The sequence below is a fragment of the Meyerozyma guilliermondii genome, genomic scaffold, assembly GCF_000149425.1.
Source record: "Meyerozyma guilliermondii ATCC 6260 scaffold_1 genomic scaffold, whole genome shotgun sequence".
Classification (NCBI taxonomy): domain Eukaryota; kingdom Fungi; phylum Ascomycota; class Pichiomycetes; order Serinales; family Debaryomycetaceae; genus Meyerozyma; species Meyerozyma guilliermondii.
This window is the reverse complement of record NW_001809800.1, coordinates 719,472-743,414: the sequence shown is the minus strand read 5'-3', so window position 1 is coordinate 743,414 and position 23,943 is coordinate 719,472. Positions and strand designations below refer to the sequence as shown.

The window sequence follows — 23,943 nt, the reverse complement described above, 5'->3', positions numbered from 1 at the left end:
AACTAAGGGTGGTTAAGTGACGATGGAGCTCTAATGTTATCTCTGAGGTGCTACGTGCTCAAATCAAGCAAGAAAACCACCTTTTTCCACTTTTCTATTTCATTTTTATTTCCGTATTCTTTGAGATTGTCCGTCTCTGTTGATTCCTGCACAAACCACAGCAGGAACCCATCAAGCAACCAACAACTTATTTCTGCCCTTATCTGGCATGAGTACAAACTCGCCCTATACCTCGGGAAACCGCGAGATCCGAAGGCCCACCGCCAAAAGGTCGCCTTCTATCTTGGTCACAGACTCCAGAACAAATGGCATAAAGGGAACGAGAGCTCCGTTTGCCGGGCATAATTATAAGAAACAACTCCAACAACAAGGTCAACCTTTGAGTTCAGGCCCGCTACACAAACGACTAGTGAACCGTGTTAACAAATACACCGATATTTCCGTCGATAAGCTTCTTAGCAATTCTAGTGATATACCATCAGGGCAGAGCAGACTACCACCTCAGCTAGCGAGTCATCCTTCATCTCCTCAACATAGACCAATGTCTCCTCCTGTAGAAGGCTACAGTCGAAATCCCATCCGTAGCATTCCCAAACTTTCCCAGTCACTTCCTTCCAGAACTTCCAAGACTTCCCAAAAACTTGTACTCATTCCTGAGCAACAGCGTTACACTTCACCTCCACCACCCATGGCACTTCTGTCCCAAATATCACCCGAACTCCAGACCCAGATCCAAAGATCGCGAGCAGAATTGATGTCCAAGGAGGATCGGCAACACGAATTCAATCGAATGACGGCGTACTATATATGCGAACAGTTTAACATTGAGGCCGTGTCCAAATTTTTGGCGCAAAATCACGAGGTGAAGCCCCGACTCTACGACGAGTCTCTTTTCGTGCCGTACCTGTTGCCGTTGTTGCCGGGAAACGATGGCTTCAGGGTTAAATCGAACAATTCTGCAAAACTTGAACGCAAGAACCAATTCATGGAGAAAATGATCAACAAGAATGAACAGGCGGATCATTTATACGAGTACTACTCTGGAGTAGAGACCCCCGAGGATGTTCAAAACTACTCAATGGATCCAGAAACGGAAAATTTCGACAATACTCCCTTCGATCCATCTGAGCCTCAATTCTTTGCACCACCAGTAGACGAAACTACGAGTGATACTGATAGTGGTGGCAGCATTCCAGCCCCAAATAAAAGCATGTCCGATCAACCCAGCGGGACGGACAGTCGAATCAACGCTCAGATTGAGCTCTCTAAACATCATGGAGAGATGTTCATTTTCAGCTATGGAATCGTTGTTTTTTGGAACTTTTCAGAGATCCACGAAAAAAACATTCTAGCTGACCTTGCATTTGCTACAGACCTGCCAGACACACTCCTCATCAACCCCATTGACGAACAGGACATTGAAACGGAAGAATTTCATTTTGAATACGATAGTCTGATTCATCGTCCTAGAATCTACAATGACATGATTACACTTCGGTCGGGAGACCATCTCATTAAATTAACCATGTCTCATGCAATTGCGCAGCTGACCAAGCTATGTCTATTCGAGAGTCGTATTGTTCATATCTTACAACTGATCTCCAAACTTCCCCGGAAACTTGCATTAACTGGCCGTCTTGGTCTCAAAAGATCACAATTACTCAAAAAATCAGGAAAACTTTTCAAACTTCGTGTGGATGTCAATCTCTCGAGCTCCATTCTCGACACTCCACAATTCTTCTGGTCGTCAGAACCAGCACTTCATCCACTTTACAGTGGAGTTCGTGAGTACTTGGAAATTGAACAAAGAGTGCAAGTAATCAATGATCGTTGCAAAGTATTCTTGGAGTTTCTGGACATCATAAGTGACAGTATGAACGAAAGCAACACAACCCGAATAACATGGATGATTCTTCTCATCATCCTCTTAAGTCTTTCAGTCAGCGTATTGGAGTTTGTACTAGGCATCGTATAGTTTATATACAGTATACGCATCAACACAGTTCACAAAACCTACAACCCACTACACCATGCTTCCATCCAAATATGCCCTTGGAGGGTTGAGCTCCGAGCAGAGCTCCAAGACTGTTACTGTCGGGCGACGGCGTCCAGTGAAACCTGTTAATTATGTGTTGAAAACAATAGAATCGAGGGTTAATCTGGCAGCCGATAAGAGTTCAGAGGATATCGAAATGGTTCCAATGGACGATTTTCTGGAAGTTGAGGCTATATCAGACTATGTAGTACATCGACGTAACCAAGGATTGACCTCAGATGAGGTCATGGACCTAGATCTTGAAGATGCACATGTTTCACCATCAGCACTTGACTACGCATACTTGGTAGTAGATACCAATTTCCTACTTTCGCATCTAAATATTCTCGACGACTTGAAAAAAACCGGTCTGAAGTATAAGCTCAAAGTAGTCGTGCCTATGGCTGCAATTAAGGAATTGGATGGGTTGAAAAAATCGACGAGAATTGCAGACTTGGATGGAGAATTATCAGGAAAGTCTGTGGGCCATCTTGCCCGGTGGGCTAACGACTGGATTTACGCAGCATTGGCCACCAATAGTGATAGTGTAGTGGGACAAAAGATGTCGCAGGTAATTGATAAGTTTGCAACTCAGGACGATGCGATCCTAGATTGTTGTCTCTTTTATCAAAAAACCTATCCTAGCTCACTCGTTGTTCTACTTTCGAACGACAAAAACCTTTGCATGAAAGCTCTTACAAACGAGGTTCTCACTGTTAGTTATAGGCCGAAGATGACTGCCAAATTGATTGGAGAAATGGTCTTGAATGAGAACCAAAGAAGAAATGTGCAGCTGCCCAGACTGCCCATAGATCTTTTAGACCAATTGCATAACCATAGCCAGACTCCAGAACCTGTTGCTATGGAACTGAATAACCACGTAAAGGCAGACCAAGACATCAAAAACATAATTCTGTCAGAGATCCAAAAGTTGACAATTGGTGCTGTGGACAAATGTATGCGAACTGCTTATGGAGACGACTTGGACTTGATAAGAGACTACGAACGAAGCAATATTCGCAACTTGAATGACGTTCTTCGAGTTTTGGAATTGTTCTGGTTGCCGGTGTTTTCCTCATATTTAAAGCGTTCCAAGATTTCCTTCCAAAAAAGCCGGGTTCAGGAAAATACCAAGTTTGCAGAAGTTCCACACAATCAAGCCGACCTAATAGCGTTCGTAGGCTTCTGGCTGGAGATTCTCAAACGCATATACGAGAAAGAAATGAACCAGACGGAGAATAATGCACTTGCTCAGCTCACCCAAAGATGGAGAAACCTAGCCCAAAATTCGGGTTAAAGAGTTAGGTTTTCTTGCGCTTAGACACCTGTCCAAGACGTTTGACAAACTTCTTAGGAGACGGCTCTTTAGAAGTTAGTTCATCAGCATCGGCACTTCTTTCTCGTTTGAGATTGAATGTGCCTAGCTTTTTGATGGACCTTGCCTTTTTTATCGGAGACAGTTCCACTGAAGATGAAGTTTCCTGCTTAATTCTTGGCACCGGTGAAGGAGATTGTGGTTCTACTTTGACCATAGTATCCGTCTGCTTCGATGTGGTTGGCGACCTAGTGATTCGCTTGATATCATTCCATACATCTTTGCCCTGATACGATTCTTCGGACCATTTTTGCCAATCGTCCTTCTTCAACTGCAAGAGTTCGCTCTGTTCTTTGAAATTCCGCTCAAACTTTCGAAGAACTTCGTCACCATTTATAGATTTAAGGTTTTGGCTCAAGAACATAATATAGTAATCACGACCAGCGAGCAATTGATGTAGTTTCTCGATGCGGTGTAGTAAGAGACCCTCTTTCTGAAAATGTTGGCGATTGAGTTTCTTGAAAAATGCAGCATTCTCTTCAACGGAAGCTTTCCTGAGTCGAAACTTCCATTCCACAGGATTCGAAACGACAACTACCAACTCTTGCGCACCAACCTCAACTTTCAAATCTTCCTTATCCACACTTTGTTTGCACCCAGAAAGCAAAAACCTTATATCGGCATCTTTCAAGTCTTCAATTCCTTCACTCTTGGCCCGAGCAACAATTTGCTCCTTATCTAGGGTCTCGTAGTAACAAATATCCAAATCAGACAAGTATATTGAGTAGCGAAAGTCATCTGAGTCGCACGCAAATCCACAGATCAATTGACCAATTGAGGAATCTACAGTGTTCCATTCACCAGGAAACAACTCCATAATTGCTACTATGGCACCCACACACAACCAGGATCCGGTGGAAATCAGCGCAAACGATATAAATAACCTTGTTCAAAGAGTGGTGAATTTGCACAAGAAAGGCTCAAGAACAATTGTATCAATTGCAGGAGCACCAGGGTCGGGAAAAACTACGCTTGCACATAGGATAGTGGACGAACTTAACACAAAATACAAAGCTATAGTATTGGGACAAGATGGTTATCATTTGTACCGGCATGAATTGGCTGCAATGGAAGACCCAGTAACGGCTTTTGAAAGAAGAGGTGCTCCTTTCACTTACAATGTTGAGAAGTTTGTTCAGCTTGTGAAAAGCTTGAAGGAGCGTCAGAACGAAACCATAACGGCGCCAACCTTTGATCACAAACTAAAGGATCCTACGGAAAATGCAATTGTCATTGGACCAGAAATCGAATTCGTGATTCTCGAAGGTAATTATGTTTCGCTACCAGATGCCGGGTGGAACTCAATTGAAGACTATGTTGACGAAACTTGGTTCATCGAGACTCCAGCCGACTTGGTTCGTGCTCGTATAATTAAAAGGCATTTGGAAGCAGGAATTTCTCAAACGGAAGAAGAAGCTACTCAGAGGGCGGATGGGAGCGATTTGCAAAATGCAAGATATATCGCTCAAAACTCCAAGAAAACGACGGTCAAGATCAAGGGTGTCTAGAGATCAAATTTTTGAAAAGTTTCAAACGAACAAAAAACTGCAAGAGATCAAGAAGAAACAAAGCCATAGTGAGTCTCAAGATTCTAACTACAGTTCGTGCTCTAAAGTAAAGGACATATTTCCTTATTCTCTATGCAATATATAAACATGCTACAGAGTGCAGCTGAAGTGGTTTCTAGGTCTAGTTGGGGTGGACATTAAATCTCATCTTGATACCCATAGCTGCCAACTCCGAGTCCAAGTACTTCAAGACGAATGGAATTGCAACGGTGGTGGTGTTATCTCCACCAACAAACTTCTTACCTTGTCCGTCCTCCCATATTTCGGAATCATTGACATTATCGTTCTTGCCGTGAGCTTCAAATTTGGATGAACACCTACGACATCTGACGCTGGCAACGGAACCCACTCTTGGAACTGATGTTTGTGTGTTCAAAAGTGAGCCACATGAACGACAGATGGAGGTTTGTGTGTAGTCAGAACAATTGAGCAATCTGTCCTGAAGTAAGAACGATGTACCATGGCCAATCAATGCATCTCTTTCCATCTCTCCCACACGAATACCTCCCGATCTCTTTCTTCCCTTGACAGGTTGCATTGTCAAAGAGTTGACAGGTCCAGTGGAACGGACTTGGAACTTATCGTTCACCATATGTCTCAATCTTTGGTAGTAGACACAGCCAATATATATATCGGCACGAAGTTCTTCACCAGTGGCTCCAGAGTACATGGGTTCATTTCCATGATAGTTGTAACCTGCCTGTCTTAATTGCTCACCAAAGTAGTCGGCTGGGGTATCGTCTTCACTGAAAATCCATGGGGTAGAATCCTGTGCAATTCCATGAAGAGCACCAGCCTTTCCTGCCAAAGATTCAACAAACATTCCAATTGTCATACGTGAAGGGAAAGCATGGGGGTTGATGATAACATCAGGTTGAATACCCGATTCTGAGAATGGCATATCGACTTGAGGCCATTTTCTTGAACAAACACCCTTCTGTCCGTGTCTGGAAGAAAACTTATCACCAATTAATGGCTGTCTGGTAACTCTATACTTGATAGTAATCTGCTGACCTTCTTGGTTTCCTGAATCATCACCCAATAATTTGACCTCTTCGATATAAGCTGGTTCACTGGAATGGTATGTTTTAACTTTGGTCTTGCCCAAAGTATCGTCAAAGTATGCTACAATTGGGTCACCTTCCTCCACCTTGACACCAATAATTGGCAACCCGTCGCTATCCAACTTTTCTTTCCAGGATTCTGGCCATGAGTCTTCACCAAATCCAAAATGCTGAGTTATAGGATCTCCTCTTCTTCTTGATTGCGAAAGATCCACCTTCTCAACCTTGTACACTGTACCATATCCAAACCCTCTCTCGTCTGCAGACTTATTGATAATCATAGCATCGTCCATATCATAACCAGTGTAAGAGATAACCGCGACAACGGCATTAGTACCGTTTGGAAAGTTATCCATTCCATAATCGTCATATAAGTTTGCCTTGACAATAGGTGTCTGTCCGGTTTGAAGACGGTACAACTTGTTGTCTGATCTGTGTGCAAGGGCCACACCAGGAGTACCCATAGTTTGCTTACCCATTTGACATTGGTACATATTTCTTGGAGACTGGTTAAAGTCTGAAAATGGAGTCAAATTGGCCAAAATTGATAACACATTTGTAGGAGAAAATTCCACATGGGTATGGACATTGTTCTCTATTTCTGGAGGGGTGACAGCAATGTCCATGTAAACTTGTTCAAATGGACCAACTATATCCTGCTTGTCCAATGGTAAGTATTTCGTGGGTCTCATCATTCTGGAATGCCCTCCAAAAATGTAAAGACCTGGGTATTGACCTTGATTAGAAGGAGGAACATAACCGATTTCCAAGTCCAAAGGCAAGCCGTGAGTGCCTTCAACTTTCCAGAATCTTAAGGTGTCAGCAACAATCTTACCATGCTCGTGAGTAACCCATCCAACCACTTTTCCATCCAATTGAATACAGCACAAGTTTGGTCCAGCTGCAAAAGCATGGGCAGGAGACACACCCAACTGGGCCAAAGCAGCGGGTACAGTTGAAACGTCTGAAGCTTCAGTAGCAATTTTACACTTATGAGCCAAATGGTTCAACAAACCACAAGGAGATCCATCTGGGGTATGGACGGGGCACAAGAAACCCCACGATTCAGGAAGCAATTTTCTCACAGTGGTGGTCTTCAATTCGGCAAAGAAAGAACCTCTATGGACCATTCGGAAATGCGAAATGAATCTGTGGAAATTGATCTTCTCTGCCACCACAGTGTATCCAGAAACTTGTTGTAAATCAAGACCCGATTGAGAAACTAAATTACCAGTCGATAAGAAATACTGCAACTTTTGACCAATGTTCTCGTTGATTCTCAAAAACACTCTCGACATGTACCGCCTATCATTAAAGTTGACAGCAACACCTCTGTTTATATCGGACAGAATTTGGAGTCTGATGCTTTGTAAATACTCTTCGATTTTTTCCTTGATGATCATACCATACAAGAATCCTCCGAGCAATACCTCTTGATGCTGAGTGGCATCGGGATTGTCTGGACTACAATCGCCGGCAACCAAGGTATAGAGCTTTCTTATCATGAAGAGAAGCATGCGGAATTTGTCCTTGGGGTCCTCAAGGTGGACCAATACAATTCTTTTGAGAACCTCTTGACCCACCTCGATGTCAGAAACGTCTGGTGTAGCACCGAATACCACTCTGAACTTGTCACCCAAGTAAGCCAAGGTTTCTTGTTTCGAGTACAAATTGTACTTTTTGTAGCTTCTCAACAACAATTCTAAACGATCGGTCAAGAACGAGTTGGAGGTGTCGGCACCGACTATACCATCGAAAATTTCACGGTCGCTTGTTTCAACTAATGCCTTCATTATCATCATGACAGGAACCAAGTACTCGTTCTTTCTCCATGAAAATCTAAACGTGACATTACCGTCGTTCAAGTAGTGTAAAACATTAGTTTGTGAAGTTTGGTCGGGACGAACACATCTGATTTGAATACCAAACTTGGTATATGATGCACCTCTATTTCCGAACGAAGGACGGATGATCGCCATAGGGTGGTTACGACGTTGCACAATCAACATCCGAATCAACTTCTCAATACCATTGACAATGAAATAACCTCCCAATTCATCGGACTCTTCTTTTTGTTTCACCAACTCATCAGGAGATAACTTTTCCAAATGACATCGATTTGATTTTAACATTATAGGAATCTGACCGGCCTCACGAACTTCGGAAACCTCCTCGCCATCGTTGACGGACCATGTGACCTTCAACATTAATCTAGATCTGTAACTGGTCATCCTTTCTCTACATTCCGATGGGTATGTTCTTCTGTTCATCGACAATTTATCGTTTGCTGGAACAGCTGGCTTCGTCAATTGAACCGACTCCACCCTAATACTGAGCTTGTTACCCAATCTGTCGGTGTCATTGGAGTCGAAAATAGTCTTGGTGCCAATATCTTGAACTCCCAAGTTGAGCAAGCCACCGCCAGGTCCTTCAGTCAAGGCGTTAAATGAGCCTATATGAGGCGATACCGCATCGGCTAATAGCGGGTACGCAGATTTATCCTTGGGCGGATTTCTGAACCTGCTTTCTCGTTCTAAGGTTCTGAACTGGGCCCCCATTTTCAGCGAGATGATGTAGCTTTGAAAAATTTGAGATGATGATGCGAAAATGAATCGCTCATCGCCGCTTACGTCAGCGCGGTATATTGACCCATCTTATCGTACTGTGCTCGAAGACAATGGCTAATTCTCGATATGAGTATGTCAGGCAGTTCGAGAGAGAAAACTTTCTACTTCCTGACACCTATATCATTGTGCGGGTCGATGGAAAAGGGTTTCATAAGTTTAGCGACTACTATAAGTTTGCAAAACCAAATGATGTTGGTGCTTTGGAGGTGATGAACGAAGCAGCTTTGCATGTATTTAAGCAAATTTCTGACATTGTTATGGCATACGGTGACTCTGATGAGTATTCTTTCTTACTAAGGAAAAAATGTTCCCTTTATGAGAGGCGAGAGATGAAAATTGTCACTTTATTTGCAGCAACTATGGCCGCTGCTTACCAGCATATATGGAACACAAAGTTTCCTGAAAAGCCACTTCAGTTAGAGAGGCTTCCCATATTCGATGCTAGGGCAGTTGTGTATCCTTCCATGGAACATGTATCAGATTACTTTAGATGGCGCCAAGTTGATTGTCATATTAATAATTTGTACAATACTACATTTTGGGCATTGGTACTGAAAGGTGGAATGAGTCCTAAAGAAGCCGAAAACCGGCTTATAGGAACGGTTTCCAGTGACAAAAACGAAATTTTGTTCAAAGAGTTCGGTATCAACTATAATAATGAACCAGAAATATTTAAGAAAGGCACGGTCATTGTACGAGAATATCAAGAATCTGTCGACGAATCTCAATTGTCACAGCGACAGAAACAGAGGTATGAAAAGAAGCGTGGTAAAGCTTCAATCATGGTCCATCATATAGACTTGATCAAGAACGATTTTTGGGACAGTAGGCCATGGCTACAAAATTAGAAACCAAATGTGTATACATAGTATAAATTCTATACATATATTTTCCAGCACAGAAATGAAAATCAACGGTTATTAATACAGGATGGTTAGATGTGAATGGAATCACTCAACAAGTGGAAAGTAGATGCGGGGGAGTCGATTTTCGAGCCGCCAAGTGGAGCAGTTAACAATGGAGAAGTTTGTGGCTGCTCATCGCCTCCAAAGAAACAGTATTTTTCAAGAAGGTTGGCATACGATTGAGAGTTGAATTTGGTTGGTTCCTCTTGTGAAGTGGTGGGTTTGGAGGTGGAAGCATTCTGTCTGGCCTTGTATGATTGAGAATATTTTGGTTTCTCCGGAATATCAGATGATGAAAACGAGTGCTTTAATGGGGGTCTGGTGGGCATTAGCGACAGATACGATTGAAATGCGGGTGCTGGTATCTTATCGCTAGTGGAAGGTTTCTTTGATTCTCGAGGTTTAGATAACTCGGCATTAAAATCATACCTTGAATGGAAATCAGATCTAGTTTTGGAAGGTGAGGATTTTAAATATGTGTAATTGCCGTCATCTAGGTTGGCTTTTGCTTCAGTTTGGTACAGGTTCAATTTGGTGACCAATTCGTCAAACTGAGGTAATGATTGGGATGGGAAGTTGTAATTGAATCCCTTGGTTTGAGGTTTTTGTTTGACTAGCTTAAGCTTGTAATTGCGCTGCAAGTTATTGTCCCAAAATGTTTGGTTCGCCACCTCGTATTTTATCACAAACTCCACATTCACAACGGAAGCTAAGTTTTGAAGGGGGATCGAGAAACGAAACTGGTCATAGTTGATTGCTGCAAACGACCTCACGTAAGAAACGTTGTTGATGATGAGTTTGGACTGCCATCCATCAAAAGTCAATTTTATACTGATTGCCTTTTCAAAAGCGATATTCTTTGCCATCAACATTCCATTCAACGAAGTCGAGTCGGCAGAAAGCAGCAAAGTCAGGAGATAAATGGGCGTCCCATCGGTGCAATGCAAGTTTGTTACCAGTCTGAAATTGGACCAATCCCACTTGTACTTGGTGGGTCCTGGTGGTGTAATCACACCTTCTTCGTCCGAAACCGAGTTACTATCGCTTTCATCGTCGTCCCAACGTAAGTCAAAGTAGCTTTCGCCTCCTTCGGCTGCGGGCGGTGTTCCTGTGGGGGAGTTCTCGGTGGTGGAAACCACGCTGGGGGAGTCGGTTCCGTCAAACATCTTGATGTTTGCCAACCGGCTAGCGAATCTAACGGACTTGGTCGGGCTCAAGAGAGACGATGCCGATGCTGATTTTGTTAATGATGAAAGTCTCAACGAAGATTTAATCAATTCTCCTGATTTTTTCTTTAGCAACGGATGGGGACGGGTGAGAGCCGAGTCATCCTTGGCTTGCACTTTAGGGGCTGGTTTGGTGGCAGAGGATGTTTCGGAATCACTGGAACTGATGTTGATAGTTACAGTCATGATTTTAACAGAACGACCAGCGTTTGTTTGAGGAGTTTGTGCAAATAAATAAATAGCACCAGGATCCGATTACTCAGAAAAAATGACCACGGGCACAAATATGAAACAAGGTAATTTTGTGGTTTGGAATCAAAAGGCGAACTGCAAGCTAAATACCACAATAGATTTGCTGCAGGGAGTCGAACGTAATGAGGCAACTAAAAGTTACAATAGAAAAATTTTCGATTTACTCCGAATCCGATACCCAACACCCAAAAAGGAAAGCGGCTATAGTCACAGCAACTATATTTGAAAAAAGTAATAGAGCTGGATCGTAGGTATACGATAGAACCTTAACAATGAATTAAAGGTCCACTAGTAGCACTTTCAAGGGAAGTGGTTTAATATGAGAAACTTTTGTGAAAAAAAGTGATATCCCCCTTAAATAAACTATCCACCACTACTGCAGGGTCGCCGCAGTGCCAGCTGCAGCCGCATTTCGGTGAGTAAAACCATCCACTATTAGGGCGATGTGGTTGGGCCACGACCGATTTTGAGTTTGTGCTGGTGGATGAAGTTGGAGATTTTGGCAAGGGAAAACACGCCAGCAGATGTCTTATGTTGTGAAGATATGACTACAAGAATCTGGAAGCTTTTGGGTTACGTTTTACATGAAAGAATATGGTTGTTTCACCCTATTGACGAGATCGCACACCGCTTTGTACGATGCGCGTCACAGGGGCGGGAAAGGCGCGAAAGAAAAAATGAAATGTTGGGAAAAAAAAAATTAAAAGGCGGGACAGCAGTGGGGTTGAAGGTGGGGAAAGACGTGTTGAGCAAGTATATGCGAAAAGATCATAGCCTGCTGCAAATGCAAAACTCTTAGGCTGGCATTGCAGATCTCCCCTGGGTCCCTTGGGGCATCCATTGCACCGCAGAAAGTGCTATGAGCTCATTATCAAAGTGAGCCCATACTGACATCTAAGATTGTCTGAGATTAAGATGTGTGCAGGCTCCAGATAATGCAAGATATTAAGGCTGTGGGGTGTGGAGATGATGTGGGGTTGACTTAAGTTTACTTTGAATTTACTTTATGAGAGGTGGATGCAAGTGGTGATAATTGGTAGAATTTAGCGCTCGAACGGGCCAATTACGGCGTAATCGGAGAACTGAATTACAATTTTCATGTTTATCTGCAGGCGCGGTATTTCTCTCCTTTATTTGTCAATTGCTGCGTTTGTTCAGGCTGCATTAGTATGTGCTATTTTACCATTGCTGCATTACATCTACCCTATTCACATCGGACTTTTCGGTTTTAGCTTGGCGTGCGTCTCGTATTTGCATCGGTATCAATTAGGCAATTCATGCACGCCATTTTGTACTGCAGACAGTCGCATGTACGGAAGGTTGACGATGAGATTATACGCATTATGGGTTATTGGCTATATTATGCAGGATTTTGCAGCCGCTATACACTACTTTTTGGAATCTTCCTTGAGGGTCACAATCCGGTTCAACACCAAGTCGGAGTCTGTGCTGTCCTTGTCCATACAGAAGTACCCCACACGCAACGCCTGGAACCTCACCGTGTATGGACCTCCTTTTTCAGGAATGTTGAATTCACTTCCTTCGATAGGAATGTTCATTGGAGATTTGGCCTTAATTTCTGCAAATGATGGTTCAATGATTGCATTCTTGTACACGAGCTCTGAGTCGGGATTGATATCCTTCAAGTATCCCTCAGGAAGAGCGAGAGGATTTTCACTCAAAAATAATTGGTTCTGGATTCTAACTTCTGATATCTTCAAGTTGTCTTCTGGAACCCATTGGATATAAGTCTTTGGTTTTTTGTGCTCCTCGTTCTCGTACTTGGCATGTATCTTTGTCACGTTGCCGTTGTCATCTTTATCAACTTTAACAACGCTGATATTGAAGGGAACTTTCATGAGACCAACGCTCTGACCTGGTGCCAATCTAAAGTATTCGGCAGATACATTATCACGGTAATCAGAGCGATCAATGTAGATGGTTTTCGTGAACGAGACCTTGCGTGAACCAAACTTGGCATCTCCTGGCTTGTAAGGAATCTCCACTTCTTCCTTGAAGTCGTCGTTAACATTCACAAGTTCAACCTTAATGGGGTCCAAAACCATCATGAGACGAGGCGTGGTTGAATCCAAGTAGTTTCTCACGGCGCTGTCAAGACGAACGGCTTGAATATTGGTGGTGGAAGTGGTGACACCCAAAGTGTTGATGAAGGACAAAATGGCACCAGGAGGAACTCCACGACGACGTACTGCCTCCAAAGTGAACAATCTGGGATCATCCCATCCTCTCACGTACCCTTCATTGACAAGCTTTGCAATTTTACGTTTCGATAACACCGTACCGGTGATGTTCAATCTACCGTACTCACGCTGAGCCGGCCTGTAAACATGCAAAACGTCACAGAGCCACTCGTAAGACTCTCTAGAAAGTCTAAACTCGACGGTACACAAGGAGTGACTAATATTCTCAAACGAATCAACAAGACAGTGAGTGAAATCATAGGTTGGATAAATCAACCATTTGTCCCCGGTTCTATGGTGCTTAGCATTCAACACTCGGTAAGCCACCAAGTCCCACATTTGTGGAGAAGGCGATGTCAAATCTTGTTTCATTCTCAAAGTGGCTTCACCTGATTTGTACTCTCCATTCTTCATCTTGCGGAATTCAGCCAAATTAACCTCTGGCGTACGATCTCTGTGAGGACAAGCGAAACGCTCTCCACCAAGTGTACCATCGGGCTTCATTCCTCGTTGAGCCTTGACTTCTTCTGCTGTACAGTGACAAACATATCCCTTTCCAATGTTAATTAATTTTTCTGCCAACTCATACAACTCGTCAAAGTAGTCAGAAGAATAGGTGACTTTCCATGGTTCGAATCCCAACCAGTCGATTATGTCGCGAATGGAGTTGAAATAAACCTCCTCCTCGGCTTCAGGGTTGGTATCGTCGAACCGCAAGTAACAGTTTCCTCCGTGATACTTGGCGTATCCAAAGTTCACCATGATGGCTTTGGAATGGCCGATGTGAAGGTATCCATTAGGCTCGGGAGGAAAACGTGTGAACACCTTACCGCCCGTAAACTTCAAGTGCTCCTTCATTAATTCAGGGTACATTTGAGGATTTTCACCTGGTTTGTGTAGATCTCCAAGAAATCCTTCGGAGAACATCGACCTCACTGGCTCAGTTTTCTCTTTCTGAGCCGGTGCTTTTTCCTTCTTCTTTTTCTCCTTCTTGACTACGTCTCTCTCGTCCTTGGGACCCAAAAGAGCCAAAACTTTTTCATCTATAATGGGCTTGAACAATTGAGGTGCGGCCCACTTCAACTCGGGAATCTTCTTCACTTCGCCTAAAAGTGCCGGAACACCAGCATATCTCTTTGCCTCTATCTGCTGCTTGTTCTCGTTAATGTAATTGCCAATGTGCTTTCTAACATCATCTTCCGTGACCTCAACACCCACACCTGAGTGTTTTTCCATGTCGGAATTGTTGGCATCAGGATGACTGTTTACGTATTTGTAGGCTTCAGAAACTTGTAAGTTCGATTTCAACCTCCCGTCTACAATGGCATTGGTCACGAGATGGCGATTGGGAACATCAGCACCTTTACATTCGACTGCCAAAGCATGCAATAATGAGATGGTTTTGTCATCATAAATGGAATCGGGCTTGGGGGCTTCGTTGATGATATCAAATAAAGACTTTGAAACCTTCTTGTTCTTGATGATCTCTTTTGTCTTTTTATCGGTTAATCCAATGCGACTGAAGGCATCAATAAATGCATCGTCAGACATGACTGATCGTGAGAATAAAATTCGCGGTGACATCGAAAATTTGATAAGACTACCTGGTGTATGGATTGATCTATTAAATAATTTACATCTCAAGAAACTTGAAGAGATTATGGGCAAATGATGGAGGATTGTCCAAATACACATGATGGCCAGCGTTGGAAATAATGTCATAGTGGGCCAATTTTTTTCCGGCCAAACGGTTGATATCTTTTGTCATTTCTAATCCTGCCTTCTCATTCATCCAATCTTTATCGCCGTAAACCCAATAAGTTGGCAAGTTCATAGCTGCGAATTTTTCTGGGCACCGGTCTATAAGTGGAAGCTTGGCCAATGCTCCGACTCCAAGTACCCTCGTCAAAGCGTACTCACCGGAACCTTTGCCATTGAACACTCTGTAGATGTAATTATGCATATTCTGGAAGAAGACTGGATTCTCCCTGTATTTATGAGCAAACCGCCTCGTCGTCCATCCGGAAATCCACTTTGATTTCGCTGGACCAGCTACACGGATTATCAGGAAGAGTGAGTAGTTTCTCTTCCACATGTACAGGAGCCATGTCGGGTACCTGTTTTCGTCGGTAGAGGTGTCTGCGTCTTGAGAAACAACCTCTTCTTGGTTTTGTTTAATTTCCTTTTGAATGTCCACATCATTTTGCTTACCGTCGTCTTTGATGTTGTTAAACAAAGAATGACGGCTGCGCTCGACACCCACAGGACTGACTAGCACAAGCTTATCGAGAACATTGGGGCCTGCTTGTGTGGGCTTGTTATACTTGAGGGCATACGCGCAACTCAAATATCCACCAAATGAGTGGCCAATTAATGTGAACCGGTCGAGGTTTCTCTTGAGTCTCCACTGTTCGAACGAGTCAATGAACCAATCCTCCACCTTGTGAATATCCTTCTCTGTTTCACTAGGAAATTTGGGAAAGTGAGGGCGTGAAGAAAACCCAAAACCAAGCAAATCGATGGCATGGATTTTGATGCCAGGAATTGAGGAAAGATCATCAAAATTGTCTATAAATAGACCAAGTGATGCCGCATAGCCGTGTACGAGCACGATATCGCGAACCTGGTCTGGTTTCTTGGGTTTTTGTGTGTTTTCAATGAAAAACTCATGGATGTAATTGCCGTTTCCAATGTCAGTATTTATAATTTTGGCTCTTCTGGTGGCATCTCCGTCGGGAAAAAACGGTAAACACGAGAGCAACTCGCTTTCAACCTTTTCATCAGAATACTGACTACTCCATGTTTGACTAAGCCAGTCATTGAATGATTTTTTCCACGTGTAATGGGGTCTAGAGGGCTCTTCAATAGCCACAGTTCCAGTGCTCATCGCATCACTAGTTACCGGCTCGGTCTGTACAGTCTCGGTAGCCATGGCAGGTGCGGAAAAAAGTCGAGGATTTATATGCGGAAGAAGCAACAGCAGTTTTTTGCCACTATCAATAAAAGAGGCTGCGGCATGGCTTATGTCCGTTTCCGCCGCGGCGACGGAGAACCGCATTTATCCCGACGGCAGCGCGGTGCACCAGAAAGACGCTCGGTAGGAACACGACAGTGCACGACTTTTCGCTGTGAAAAAATCAGTTGGTGCATTTTCATTACAACAGAATAAGATGGTATGTATCAGGATAACGAGGCTATGATGCTGGTTAGAGATGCAGTGAAGGATAATGGAGATTTGATTTGGAAAAGAAATTAGAAATTATAAAATTTGAACCGATCTGGTCAGAACAAACGGAACGAACCAAGTTAAATTGACAGATAATTGGCAAACAATTACGTTCTGATCACTCAGGGCATAGAGAATACGAATACTGCTTGCTACGGCTTTACGCTGCTGATTTTACGTTATTGGTGATCCTTCACATTGACTTTTTCAAATGATTGATAACTTCATTTGCATCCAAAACCTACTTGATGAACCTTCTAACACAGGATACCAAAACTCCAGTAACTTTGGCTAAAGTCATTAAGGTCTTGGGCAGAACCGGCTCCAGAGGTGGTGTCACCCAAGTGAGAGTTGAGTTCTTGGAAGACACTTCTAGAACCATTGTCAGAAACGTTAAGGGTCCCGTCAGAGAAAACGACATCTTGTGCTTGATGGAGTCTGAGCGTGAGGCCAGAAGATTGCGTTAATCTACATAATTCATATAACTAATGGATCACTAGTATCTAAAGTGTAGGTGTTTGGTATATGCGTGTCATGTGACTTTCGCGTGATGTGGGCTCTGCCCTCGCGGCATGTCGCACAAGTTTTTTTTCAGTTTCACAAACGGTAGTTATTTTGGTAGACATGGCTCAAAGAGTAACCTACAGAAGAAGAAACCCTTACAACACCAGATCCAACAAGATCAAGGTGGTGAAGACCCCTGGTGGAAAGCTCGTTGCTCAACACGTCAAGAAACAAGCCTCCAGACCAAAGTGTGGTGACTGTGGTGATGCTTTGCAAGGTATCTCCACCTTGAGACCAAGACAATACGCTCAAGTTTCTAAGACCCACAAGACCGTCCAAAGAGCATACGGTGGATCCAGATGTGCCAACTGTGTCAAGGAGAGAGTTGTGAGAGCATTTTTGATTGAGGAACAAAAGATCGTCAAGAGAGTGTTGAAGGACCAACAGGCAAAGGAGGCTGGCAAGGCTAGAAAGTGAAGGGGAGGAGTGTATACTTATGACTTAGTCAATAATAAGAGCAAGTGAGAAGTTGTAGAGGCATTGTTGAAATGGATGATAATTAGATGTAAGACTATTAGTTCGTTATTAATTTTCCAAAAATCGCTTGAACGCCTGTTTGGTGGTTTCGTCTCGTTTTTTTATCCTTTCTTTGGACCAGTAGCTTTGCACCTTGGTAAAGTATATGAGATGGTTAACATCGCTAAAATTTGGGTGGTTTAGTATTTCATGGTATATGTCCTGGGCTCTCATATCGAGCCGTTCGCTGATGTATGTCTTGACTTTTTCAGGTAGAAATTTGTATGGCAGGTGGCAATGGTGGTGGTAGGCAATGTCTATGGTAGCGGAAGACTGGTGGTATTTGATACAGTAGCAAGAATCACAATTGAATTCTTTTAGTGGATGGCTCAATTGACGGCACCGGCCATTGGGTCGTGGTGGTTTCTGCTGTGAACAAACGTATTTGATAGTGAATGTCTTGACTCCTTGTTTCTTGCCAGGGCCATCTTTGCGGACCCATTTATAGCCGGTAATGGCTAAAAGTGGCTGCACATACTTATCGTGGAGAGCCTTTACTATATCGTCGCGTTCGTGGGAGCTGATAGTATGGTCGGTAAACGATACCTTATCGAGATGAAGGGGGTACCTACGGTTTGTCCTGAGGGCTTCAATGAAGGCTTCGTAGCTTGTGGGTACCTTGAAAGGAGGAGGGGATTCTTCGTCGTGGGAGCTGAGCGAGGTAATGGAGGTGACAGTGTTGCGTCTGGACAGAGAAAGACTCAGCAAACTCAGCAAACTCAGCGGTAGGCTCGAAGAGCTCGATAATCCCAGTGAGCTCGCTAAATTCAACGGTAAGCTCGGTAAATTTCGTGGCAAGCTCATCGGTAAACCTTGATGGAAACTGTCGGAGTCGCTATCGATGGAAACTTTGCGCACTTTATGCGGATTTTCTCGGCTCAAGCTTCGTCGGCGTATAGTGGGACGGTCACAGCTCGTAGTGTGGAGGTGTCCGTCGTCATCTGGATTCACCAACAAACTGATATCCATAACATATATGTGGTGAAGAAATTCATTGGACGGTGCGGAGCCGCACATAACCTGCGCAGGATCACGGCGGGGGGAGGCAGAAGGCAGGGAGAAGCATAATTAGAGGAGATGAAGCAGAATGGTGTGGGATGGTGTGGGGTGGTGTAAAAGTGTGCAGAAAGGTAATAGGGTGGTATAGAAGGGTTTTTGGGTATTTTTTCTTTTGGTTAGGTTTGGTTTATTGATTGATGGAAACAGGGCAGTTGCAGCCAAGCGTGGAAAATGCAATTTTTCAGTTTTTAGGAAGATTACAGAATATGTGTCTCTCGTAACCGTTAACTTTATCTTCGTTTGGTTTTGACCTCTTCATCCCCCAAACTCCTTTCTTTTCACTCACCCTTCTCCTTCTCCTCCTCCCCTTAGCTCGTCACTAATTTCGCACTGCGCGAACATTTCATCTTTCACCTCAATGTCTGATTTGGACGACGACTTGTTGGCACTTGCCGGCGCTGGCTCCGACGGCTCTGACGTCGACTCCGATGTCCCGTTGAAGAAACCAGACTCCAAGAAACGCAAAAAGCTCGATGAAAGTGATTTGGACTTTGATGACGACGATGACAATCTTGCGGAAAATGACGATGCCACCGCCACCGCCGACTTGGTCAATCCGTACCCGTTGGAGGGCAAGTACCGAGACGAGGAAGACAGGGAGAACTTGTTGAATATGGACGAAATGAAGCGAGAAGAAATCTTGTTCGAGAGATCGCAAGAGATGGAAAGTTACAACGAGAAGATTTACTTGCAACAAAGATTGAAGCAGCAAGCAGCCCAGGATTCTCCGAGGGCCACGCGGTCCAGTAAGAGAAACAAGACGTCGGCTAAAACCACTTCCAAACTGGACAAGTTGAGTGAATTGCGGAAACAACGTGAACAAAAGCAGCGCCGGATGGATGGTGATTTTGACGACGACGAAGAAGAAGAAGACGAAGACGACAATTTGGACGACGAAATAGCCGATCTTGGAGGCTACGAGGACGATTATGACGACGAGGAAGAGGTCAAATGGGGCTCGGGCCGCTCTAAATTTGCTCCACGAAGTTATGTTCGTGCCTCGTTGGACGACATCAATAAGATTGTTGTGGGCAGAAGTATGCTCACCAAATACTGTTACTACAACGGCTTCAACGAGACCATTTTGGACTGCTTTACAAAAGTCAATGTGGGTGTAGATCGTGCCACCAGACAGCCGTTGTATAGGATGGTGCGTATCGATGATGTGAAGAGTATACCGCAGAAACCATACTCTGTTGCAGGCTCCAAGATCGATTTGTACTTGACTGTCACCCAGAACAAAAATCAAACCAAAGAATTCCCATTGACGGTTTTTTCAGATTCTCCTATTTCGACTCAGGAACTCGACCGGTACAAAATTGAGTTGGAAAAAACTGGCGAAGAGTTGCCTTATGTTGATGATGTTAACGAAAAGCACGAACTGTTGCAACACTTGACGACGAGAGGTCTTTCTGATAAGGATGTTAATGAGATGATTGAAAGAAAGCAAAAATTGCAGGCTAATGTTGGTGGGTACAACGCCGTTTTTGAAAAGTCAAAGTTGCTCGATCTTCTTAAGATTGCCAAGCAGGAGGGAAACACATCCAAAGCCGAGTCACTTCAGGCAAAATTGACGGCATTGGAAAATACTTTGGCGTCGCAAACCAACACCAGTAATACCTCAGAATCTTTAAACACCATGTCGAAAGTGAACGAAAGAAATAGAAGACTAAACCAAAAGAATATTCGAAAGGCAGAGATCAAATCGTCACAGCTTCGAAAAGTGGTGGAAAATAACCCCGATGGTGGAGATCCGTTTTCACGGTTTAAGACTGCCACCAGAGTATTTTATCAAGATGTGGTTCAAGAGGAGAACAAGAAAGCTCTTGTTGATGCGCAATTGAGCTACCAGGAGCGAATGGATGAAAAGTCCAAAAACGAAGCCAAGATTGAAAAGTCCACCTACCGAGTGTTGGGAGTGATGGACCAATTAATTAAACAGGTGGATGTAGATTTGGGTGTGGTGACCAGTATCTAAACGTAATGCATAAAATATTTACATGATAGCTAAATCTCAAGCTCATTCATAAACTGGAGGCGAAGCTCCTCGCGTTCCTTCTCTTTATCATAGTCGGCTGGACCTGCCTCGCTAAAAATAGATTCGGGGTAGTCGTAATAGAAGTCATTGTTATCCAACTCGGAGTAATACGTGTTGACCGACTCCGAGCTTATAGACTGTTCTTCTTCCGAATTGTATCCTCCCGAAGTGCCGGCAAAATTCCGCAAATTGGAAGGATTGAAAAGGAGGTACTCATCTTCAAAGCCACCCATGGCTGCAAAATTCTCGGTGGTGAAGTCCAGCGACTCGGATGCAGATGTTTGTGTATATGTAGGATGTTGTGAAGTTACTTGCATCAGTTTGGGTTGTGAGTTAACCGATTGCAATGATTGTGATGATTGTGATGATGCAGATGGAGATGAATGAGAAGACCGAGAAAGCGCCGAACCTATTCTGGATAATATCGACCTCTTTCTGGACGCCGACGACGCCGAAGATGCTACCGATGTGGTTCTTACACAAGGATCACTGGCGGACTTCTTGCGGAAATTTCCCAAGATATTTTTTGCCTTTCTTTGGTCCGGAGTATAATGAACCTCACATGGTAAATCAAACAGCATTGAGTTATCACGAGTATTTATGTAGTAGTACTGTCCCAAGATTTCGTCGTATTGAAGCGACCACTGTTTATTTGGACACCCCATGATTGATAGAGGAAAAAACGCCAGCGCCTCCCAATTATATATAAATTATGCAGCTTACAAAAATTCTACGGAGATAATGCGGAAAAAGTTAGATCCGTTGGAGCCGTGTTGGCAAAACGCGCTTACATAAGCGGCGTACGGCCGGTACGTCGCGTTTTCCGTACCTAATGCGGTATCGCCGACGGCCCCGACGGTTCTATGCGGCTGGTGCTTTGTCAGTGATAGGCGAAGCTTCCACAGAATGTACCGTTTACGGCTTCCGCTTACGTTACCCCAGGTGTGAGCCCTGAGCACTGCGTTTACGAAGTCATCGAAAATGGTAAACGCGCTGAGGTAAGCGGCACAAAATGAGTGTTGATGACTACAAATGGCACAGCGCACCCTGCGTCAGATCCTAGGAACTCACTATGAGCAATTATGGTGCAAATTGGAATGTTCTGGTGTCTGGGTGCCATCTGTAATATACGATCAATTAGATCGGTGATGATTTTGCATGCTAGAATACGAATTTGAGGCCCAAACTTGATATTTGGGTACTTGAGGCCCATCTGGTTGCAGTTGGCCCTTTCCCCGTTTTTCAACAACACTTTTTTCCCGTTTTGAATGGGCCCAAATGACCGACCTAAGCAGGTATGAGATTTACGCCACAGTCTTCCTGGTGCGTAACTTTCGGCCCCTACCCCAGCCGTACCCTGCAGGCTACCGCGTAATATCGATTCGCTGGCACACTTTCACACCCTCAAACATGCCATCCCAAGAATTTACCGATATTGTAAGTTTTACCAGTCAATTGTGATCTCCATCTGCTAACCGTAGGCCGCCAAGGTGCAGAACCTCTCCAAACGTCCTGGAAACCAGGAATTGTTAAAGTTGTACGGATTGTACAAGCAAGCCACCGTTGGAGACAACGACACCACTCAACCTTCAGCTTTCTCTTTTGAAGCCAAGGCCAAGTGGAGTGCATGGAAGGAGAACGAAGGAACCTCGCAAGAGGACGCCGAGGCAGAATACATTGCGTTTGCCAAGGAATTGATTGAGAAGTACAACTAGATACAAATATACTCGATTGATTTGCTATTGCAAGAATTGCTACTATTGCAAGAATTGCTACTACTGCTACATATTGCTACTATTGCTACTTATTGCAGATATTGCTCTGCTCACTCTAGCTTCTTGCTATCAATTTCTTCTGTGATCACGATCACTTCCTCTCTCACGCCAACTATGGCTAGAATTCTGTTCAAATAATCTACCATCATAACAAAGGGTATGGCAAAATAGGGAACATACACAAGTATCAATTGCTTCACCTGAGCCTCCAGAAGCCCATAAGTGTGACCCTCATAAAACACATGAACTATACAGATTGCTGTGGTGAAACTGGCATTGAATCCATACAATAACATGTATGGATATATCGATCTGGACTTGATATACAAGTAGTAAGCACCAATTACAAAAAGTGGAAGCTGGAAGAATAGTTCGACTGCTCCAAAAGCCTGGAGCCAAAGTGGTAATTGCACCAAGAGAAAGTCCTTGTTGGTACTGATATGAAGCTCTATTAACTTGAGCGAGATCGATGGAAGGTATTCGCGAGGAATAACTAGACTTGCATCCACAAGCAACGTGATGGGAATGTGGACGAGAAAGTACCACAAGTAGAACTTGTCAAGTGTTGATTGCTCCATTTTGTGGGGTTTTTCGTTAGTTGCGAATTTTCGCCAGGTCCGAATTTTTAGTTGATGAGAAGAGCGCTATCGAGCCTTAACACCCACGTATCTCGAATAAGCCATCTCACACCGATCCAGAATCGCATAACTCGCTCCATACCTTTTACAATGACTACACGCAAGCTTTCTGTTACCGATACAACGAACAAAAAGCCCAAGCTCGAAAATGGTGAAACGAAGCCCAAACAAGAAACTCCACTTCAGGCGACACAGACAATTTTGAAGGCCAAACCCAAGGTGTGGAAGCCATTGGTGTGGATAGACTGTGAGATGACCGGACTTAATGTTTACGAGGATCACATTATCGAAATATGTTGCATCATTACCGATGGTCACATGAATATCATCGACTCCCAAGGTTATGAATCAACCATCTATTATCCCAAAGAGGTCTTGGATAGCATGAATGAATGGTGCGTAGACCAGCATGGAAAGTCGGGACTCACAGCCAAAGTTTTGGAAAATACCGACCGCACACTTGAAAAGGTACAAGATGAGCTTCTAGAATACATCAAGAGGTTTGTGGAACCCAATAAGGGAATAATGGCAGGAAACTCCATCCATATGGACAAATTTTTCATGAACCGTGAATTTCCTCGTGTAATCGACTACTTGCATTATCGTTTAATTGATGTCTCTACTATCATGGAAATTGGACATCGACATAATCCTGAACTTATGAAGCTTTTCCCCAAGAAAGATGGTAACCATACTGCCAAATCTGACATATTAGAGAGCATCGCTCAGTTGAAATGGTACAAAAAGCACTACTTGAAAAGTAAAGATGATGTCAAAGATTTCATCAACGAGAACAAACCTGTGACTGAAGATCCTTCCTCTGGGCCAGTGGCCACCGAGGCTACAAAAATAAAAGAATAGACGCATAGATTCG

General features: G+C 43.7%; 15 protein-coding genes across 15 annotated transcripts; 7 read left to right on the top strand and 8 right to left on the bottom strand. All coding sequences in view use genetic code 12, as the record gives it.

Annotated features, from left to right (window-relative positions):
- Nucleotides 1-208: 208 nt before the first annotated feature.
- Nucleotides 209-1,975, top strand: PGUG_00413 (uncharacterized protein; the record flags this gene model as incomplete). The annotated part of the gene is made up of 1 exon (XM_001486986.1): nt 209-1,975. The coding sequence occupies one exon, from the start codon at nt 209-211 to the stop codon at nt 1,973-1,975; it is 1,767 nt and encodes a 588-aa protein (XP_001487036.2).
- Nucleotides 1,976-2,030: 55 nt separating this feature from the next.
- On the top strand, nt 2,031-3,332 carry PGUG_00412 (mRNA-processing endoribonuclease; the record flags this gene model as incomplete). The annotated part of the gene is made up of 1 exon (XM_001486985.1): nt 2,031-3,332. The coding sequence occupies one exon, from the start codon at nt 2,031-2,033 to the stop codon at nt 3,330-3,332; it is 1,302 nt and encodes a 433-aa protein (XP_001487035.2).
- Nucleotides 3,333-3,336: 4 nt separating this feature from the next.
- PGUG_00411 (uncharacterized protein) lies at nt 3,337-4,227 on the bottom strand (the record flags this gene model as incomplete). The annotated part of the gene is made up of 1 exon (XM_001486984.1): nt 3,337-4,227. The coding sequence occupies one exon, from the start codon at nt 4,225-4,227 to the stop codon at nt 3,337-3,339; it is 891 nt and encodes a 296-aa protein (XP_001487034.2).
- A 10-nt stretch (nt 4,228-4,237) lies between these two features.
- Nucleotides 4,238-4,918, top strand: PGUG_00410 (uncharacterized protein; the record flags this gene model as incomplete). Its single annotated transcript, XM_001486983.1, has 1 exon — nt 4,238-4,918. The coding sequence occupies one exon, from the start codon at nt 4,238-4,240 to the stop codon at nt 4,916-4,918; it is 681 nt and encodes a 226-aa protein (XP_001487033.1).
- A 181-nt stretch (nt 4,919-5,099) lies between these two features.
- Nucleotides 5,100-8,600, bottom strand: RPA135 (DNA-directed RNA polymerase I core subunit; the record flags this gene model as incomplete). The annotated part of the gene is made up of 1 exon (XM_001486982.1): nt 5,100-8,600. One exon carries the CDS (start codon nt 8,598-8,600, stop codon nt 5,100-5,102), a length of 3,501 nt encoding a protein of 1,166 aa, XP_001487032.2.
- Nucleotides 8,601-8,719: 119 nt separating this feature from the next.
- THG1 (tRNA guanylyltransferase) lies at nt 8,720-9,517 on the top strand (the record flags this gene model as incomplete). Its single annotated transcript, XM_001486981.1, has 1 exon — nt 8,720-9,517. The coding sequence occupies one exon, from the start codon at nt 8,720-8,722 to the stop codon at nt 9,515-9,517; it is 798 nt and encodes a 265-aa protein (XP_001487031.2).
- An 86-nt stretch (nt 9,518-9,603) lies between these two features.
- GAC1 (protein phosphatase regulator) lies at nt 9,604-10,986 on the bottom strand (the record flags this gene model as incomplete). Its single annotated transcript, XM_001486980.1, has 1 exon — nt 9,604-10,986. One exon carries the CDS (start codon nt 10,984-10,986, stop codon nt 9,604-9,606), a length of 1,383 nt encoding a protein of 460 aa, XP_001487030.2.
- A 1,454-nt stretch (nt 10,987-12,440) lies between these two features.
- Nucleotides 12,441-14,975, bottom strand: GLN4 (glutamine--tRNA ligase; the record flags this gene model as incomplete). The annotated part of the gene is made up of 1 exon (XM_001486979.1): nt 12,441-14,975. One exon carries the CDS (start codon nt 14,973-14,975, stop codon nt 12,441-12,443), a length of 2,535 nt encoding a protein of 844 aa, XP_001487029.2.
- Nucleotides 14,887-16,311, bottom strand: PGUG_00405 (uncharacterized protein; the record flags this gene model as incomplete). Its single annotated transcript, XM_001486978.1, has 1 exon — nt 14,887-16,311. One exon carries the CDS (start codon nt 16,309-16,311, stop codon nt 14,887-14,889), a length of 1,425 nt encoding a protein of 474 aa, XP_001487028.2.
- A 416-nt stretch (nt 16,312-16,727) lies between these two features.
- On the top strand, nt 16,728-16,946 carry RPS28B (40S ribosomal protein eS28; the record flags this gene model as incomplete). Its single annotated transcript, XM_001486977.1, has 1 exon — nt 16,728-16,946. The coding sequence occupies one exon, from the start codon at nt 16,728-16,730 to the stop codon at nt 16,944-16,946; it is 219 nt and encodes a 72-aa protein (XP_001487027.1).
- A 622-nt stretch (nt 16,947-17,568) lies between these two features.
- On the bottom strand, nt 17,569-18,576 carry PGUG_00403 (uncharacterized protein; the record flags this gene model as incomplete). Its single annotated transcript, XM_001486976.1, has 1 exon — nt 17,569-18,576. One exon carries the CDS (start codon nt 18,574-18,576, stop codon nt 17,569-17,571), a length of 1,008 nt encoding a protein of 335 aa, XP_001487026.2.
- A 400-nt stretch (nt 18,577-18,976) lies between these two features.
- On the top strand, nt 18,977-20,596 carry RTF1 (Rtf1p; the record flags this gene model as incomplete). The annotated part of the gene is made up of 1 exon (XM_001486975.1): nt 18,977-20,596. The coding sequence occupies one exon, from the start codon at nt 18,977-18,979 to the stop codon at nt 20,594-20,596; it is 1,620 nt and encodes a 539-aa protein (XP_001487025.2).
- A 29-nt stretch (nt 20,597-20,625) lies between these two features.
- Nucleotides 20,626-21,321, bottom strand: PGUG_00401 (uncharacterized protein; the record flags this gene model as incomplete). Its single annotated transcript, XM_001486974.1, has 1 exon — nt 20,626-21,321. One exon carries the CDS (start codon nt 21,319-21,321, stop codon nt 20,626-20,628), a length of 696 nt encoding a protein of 231 aa, XP_001487024.2.
- Nucleotides 21,322-22,481: 1,160 nt separating this feature from the next.
- On the bottom strand, nt 22,482-23,009 carry PGUG_00400 (uncharacterized protein; the record flags this gene model as incomplete). Its single annotated transcript, XM_001486973.1, has 1 exon — nt 22,482-23,009. The coding sequence occupies one exon, from the start codon at nt 23,007-23,009 to the stop codon at nt 22,482-22,484; it is 528 nt and encodes a 175-aa protein (XP_001487023.2).
- A 54-nt stretch (nt 23,010-23,063) lies between these two features.
- Nucleotides 23,064-23,930, top strand: REX2 (Rex2p; the record flags this gene model as incomplete). Its single annotated transcript, XM_001486972.1, has 1 exon — nt 23,064-23,930. The coding sequence occupies one exon, from the start codon at nt 23,064-23,066 to the stop codon at nt 23,928-23,930; it is 867 nt and encodes a 288-aa protein (XP_001487022.1).
- Between the last annotated feature and the right edge of the window lie 13 nt (nt 23,931-23,943).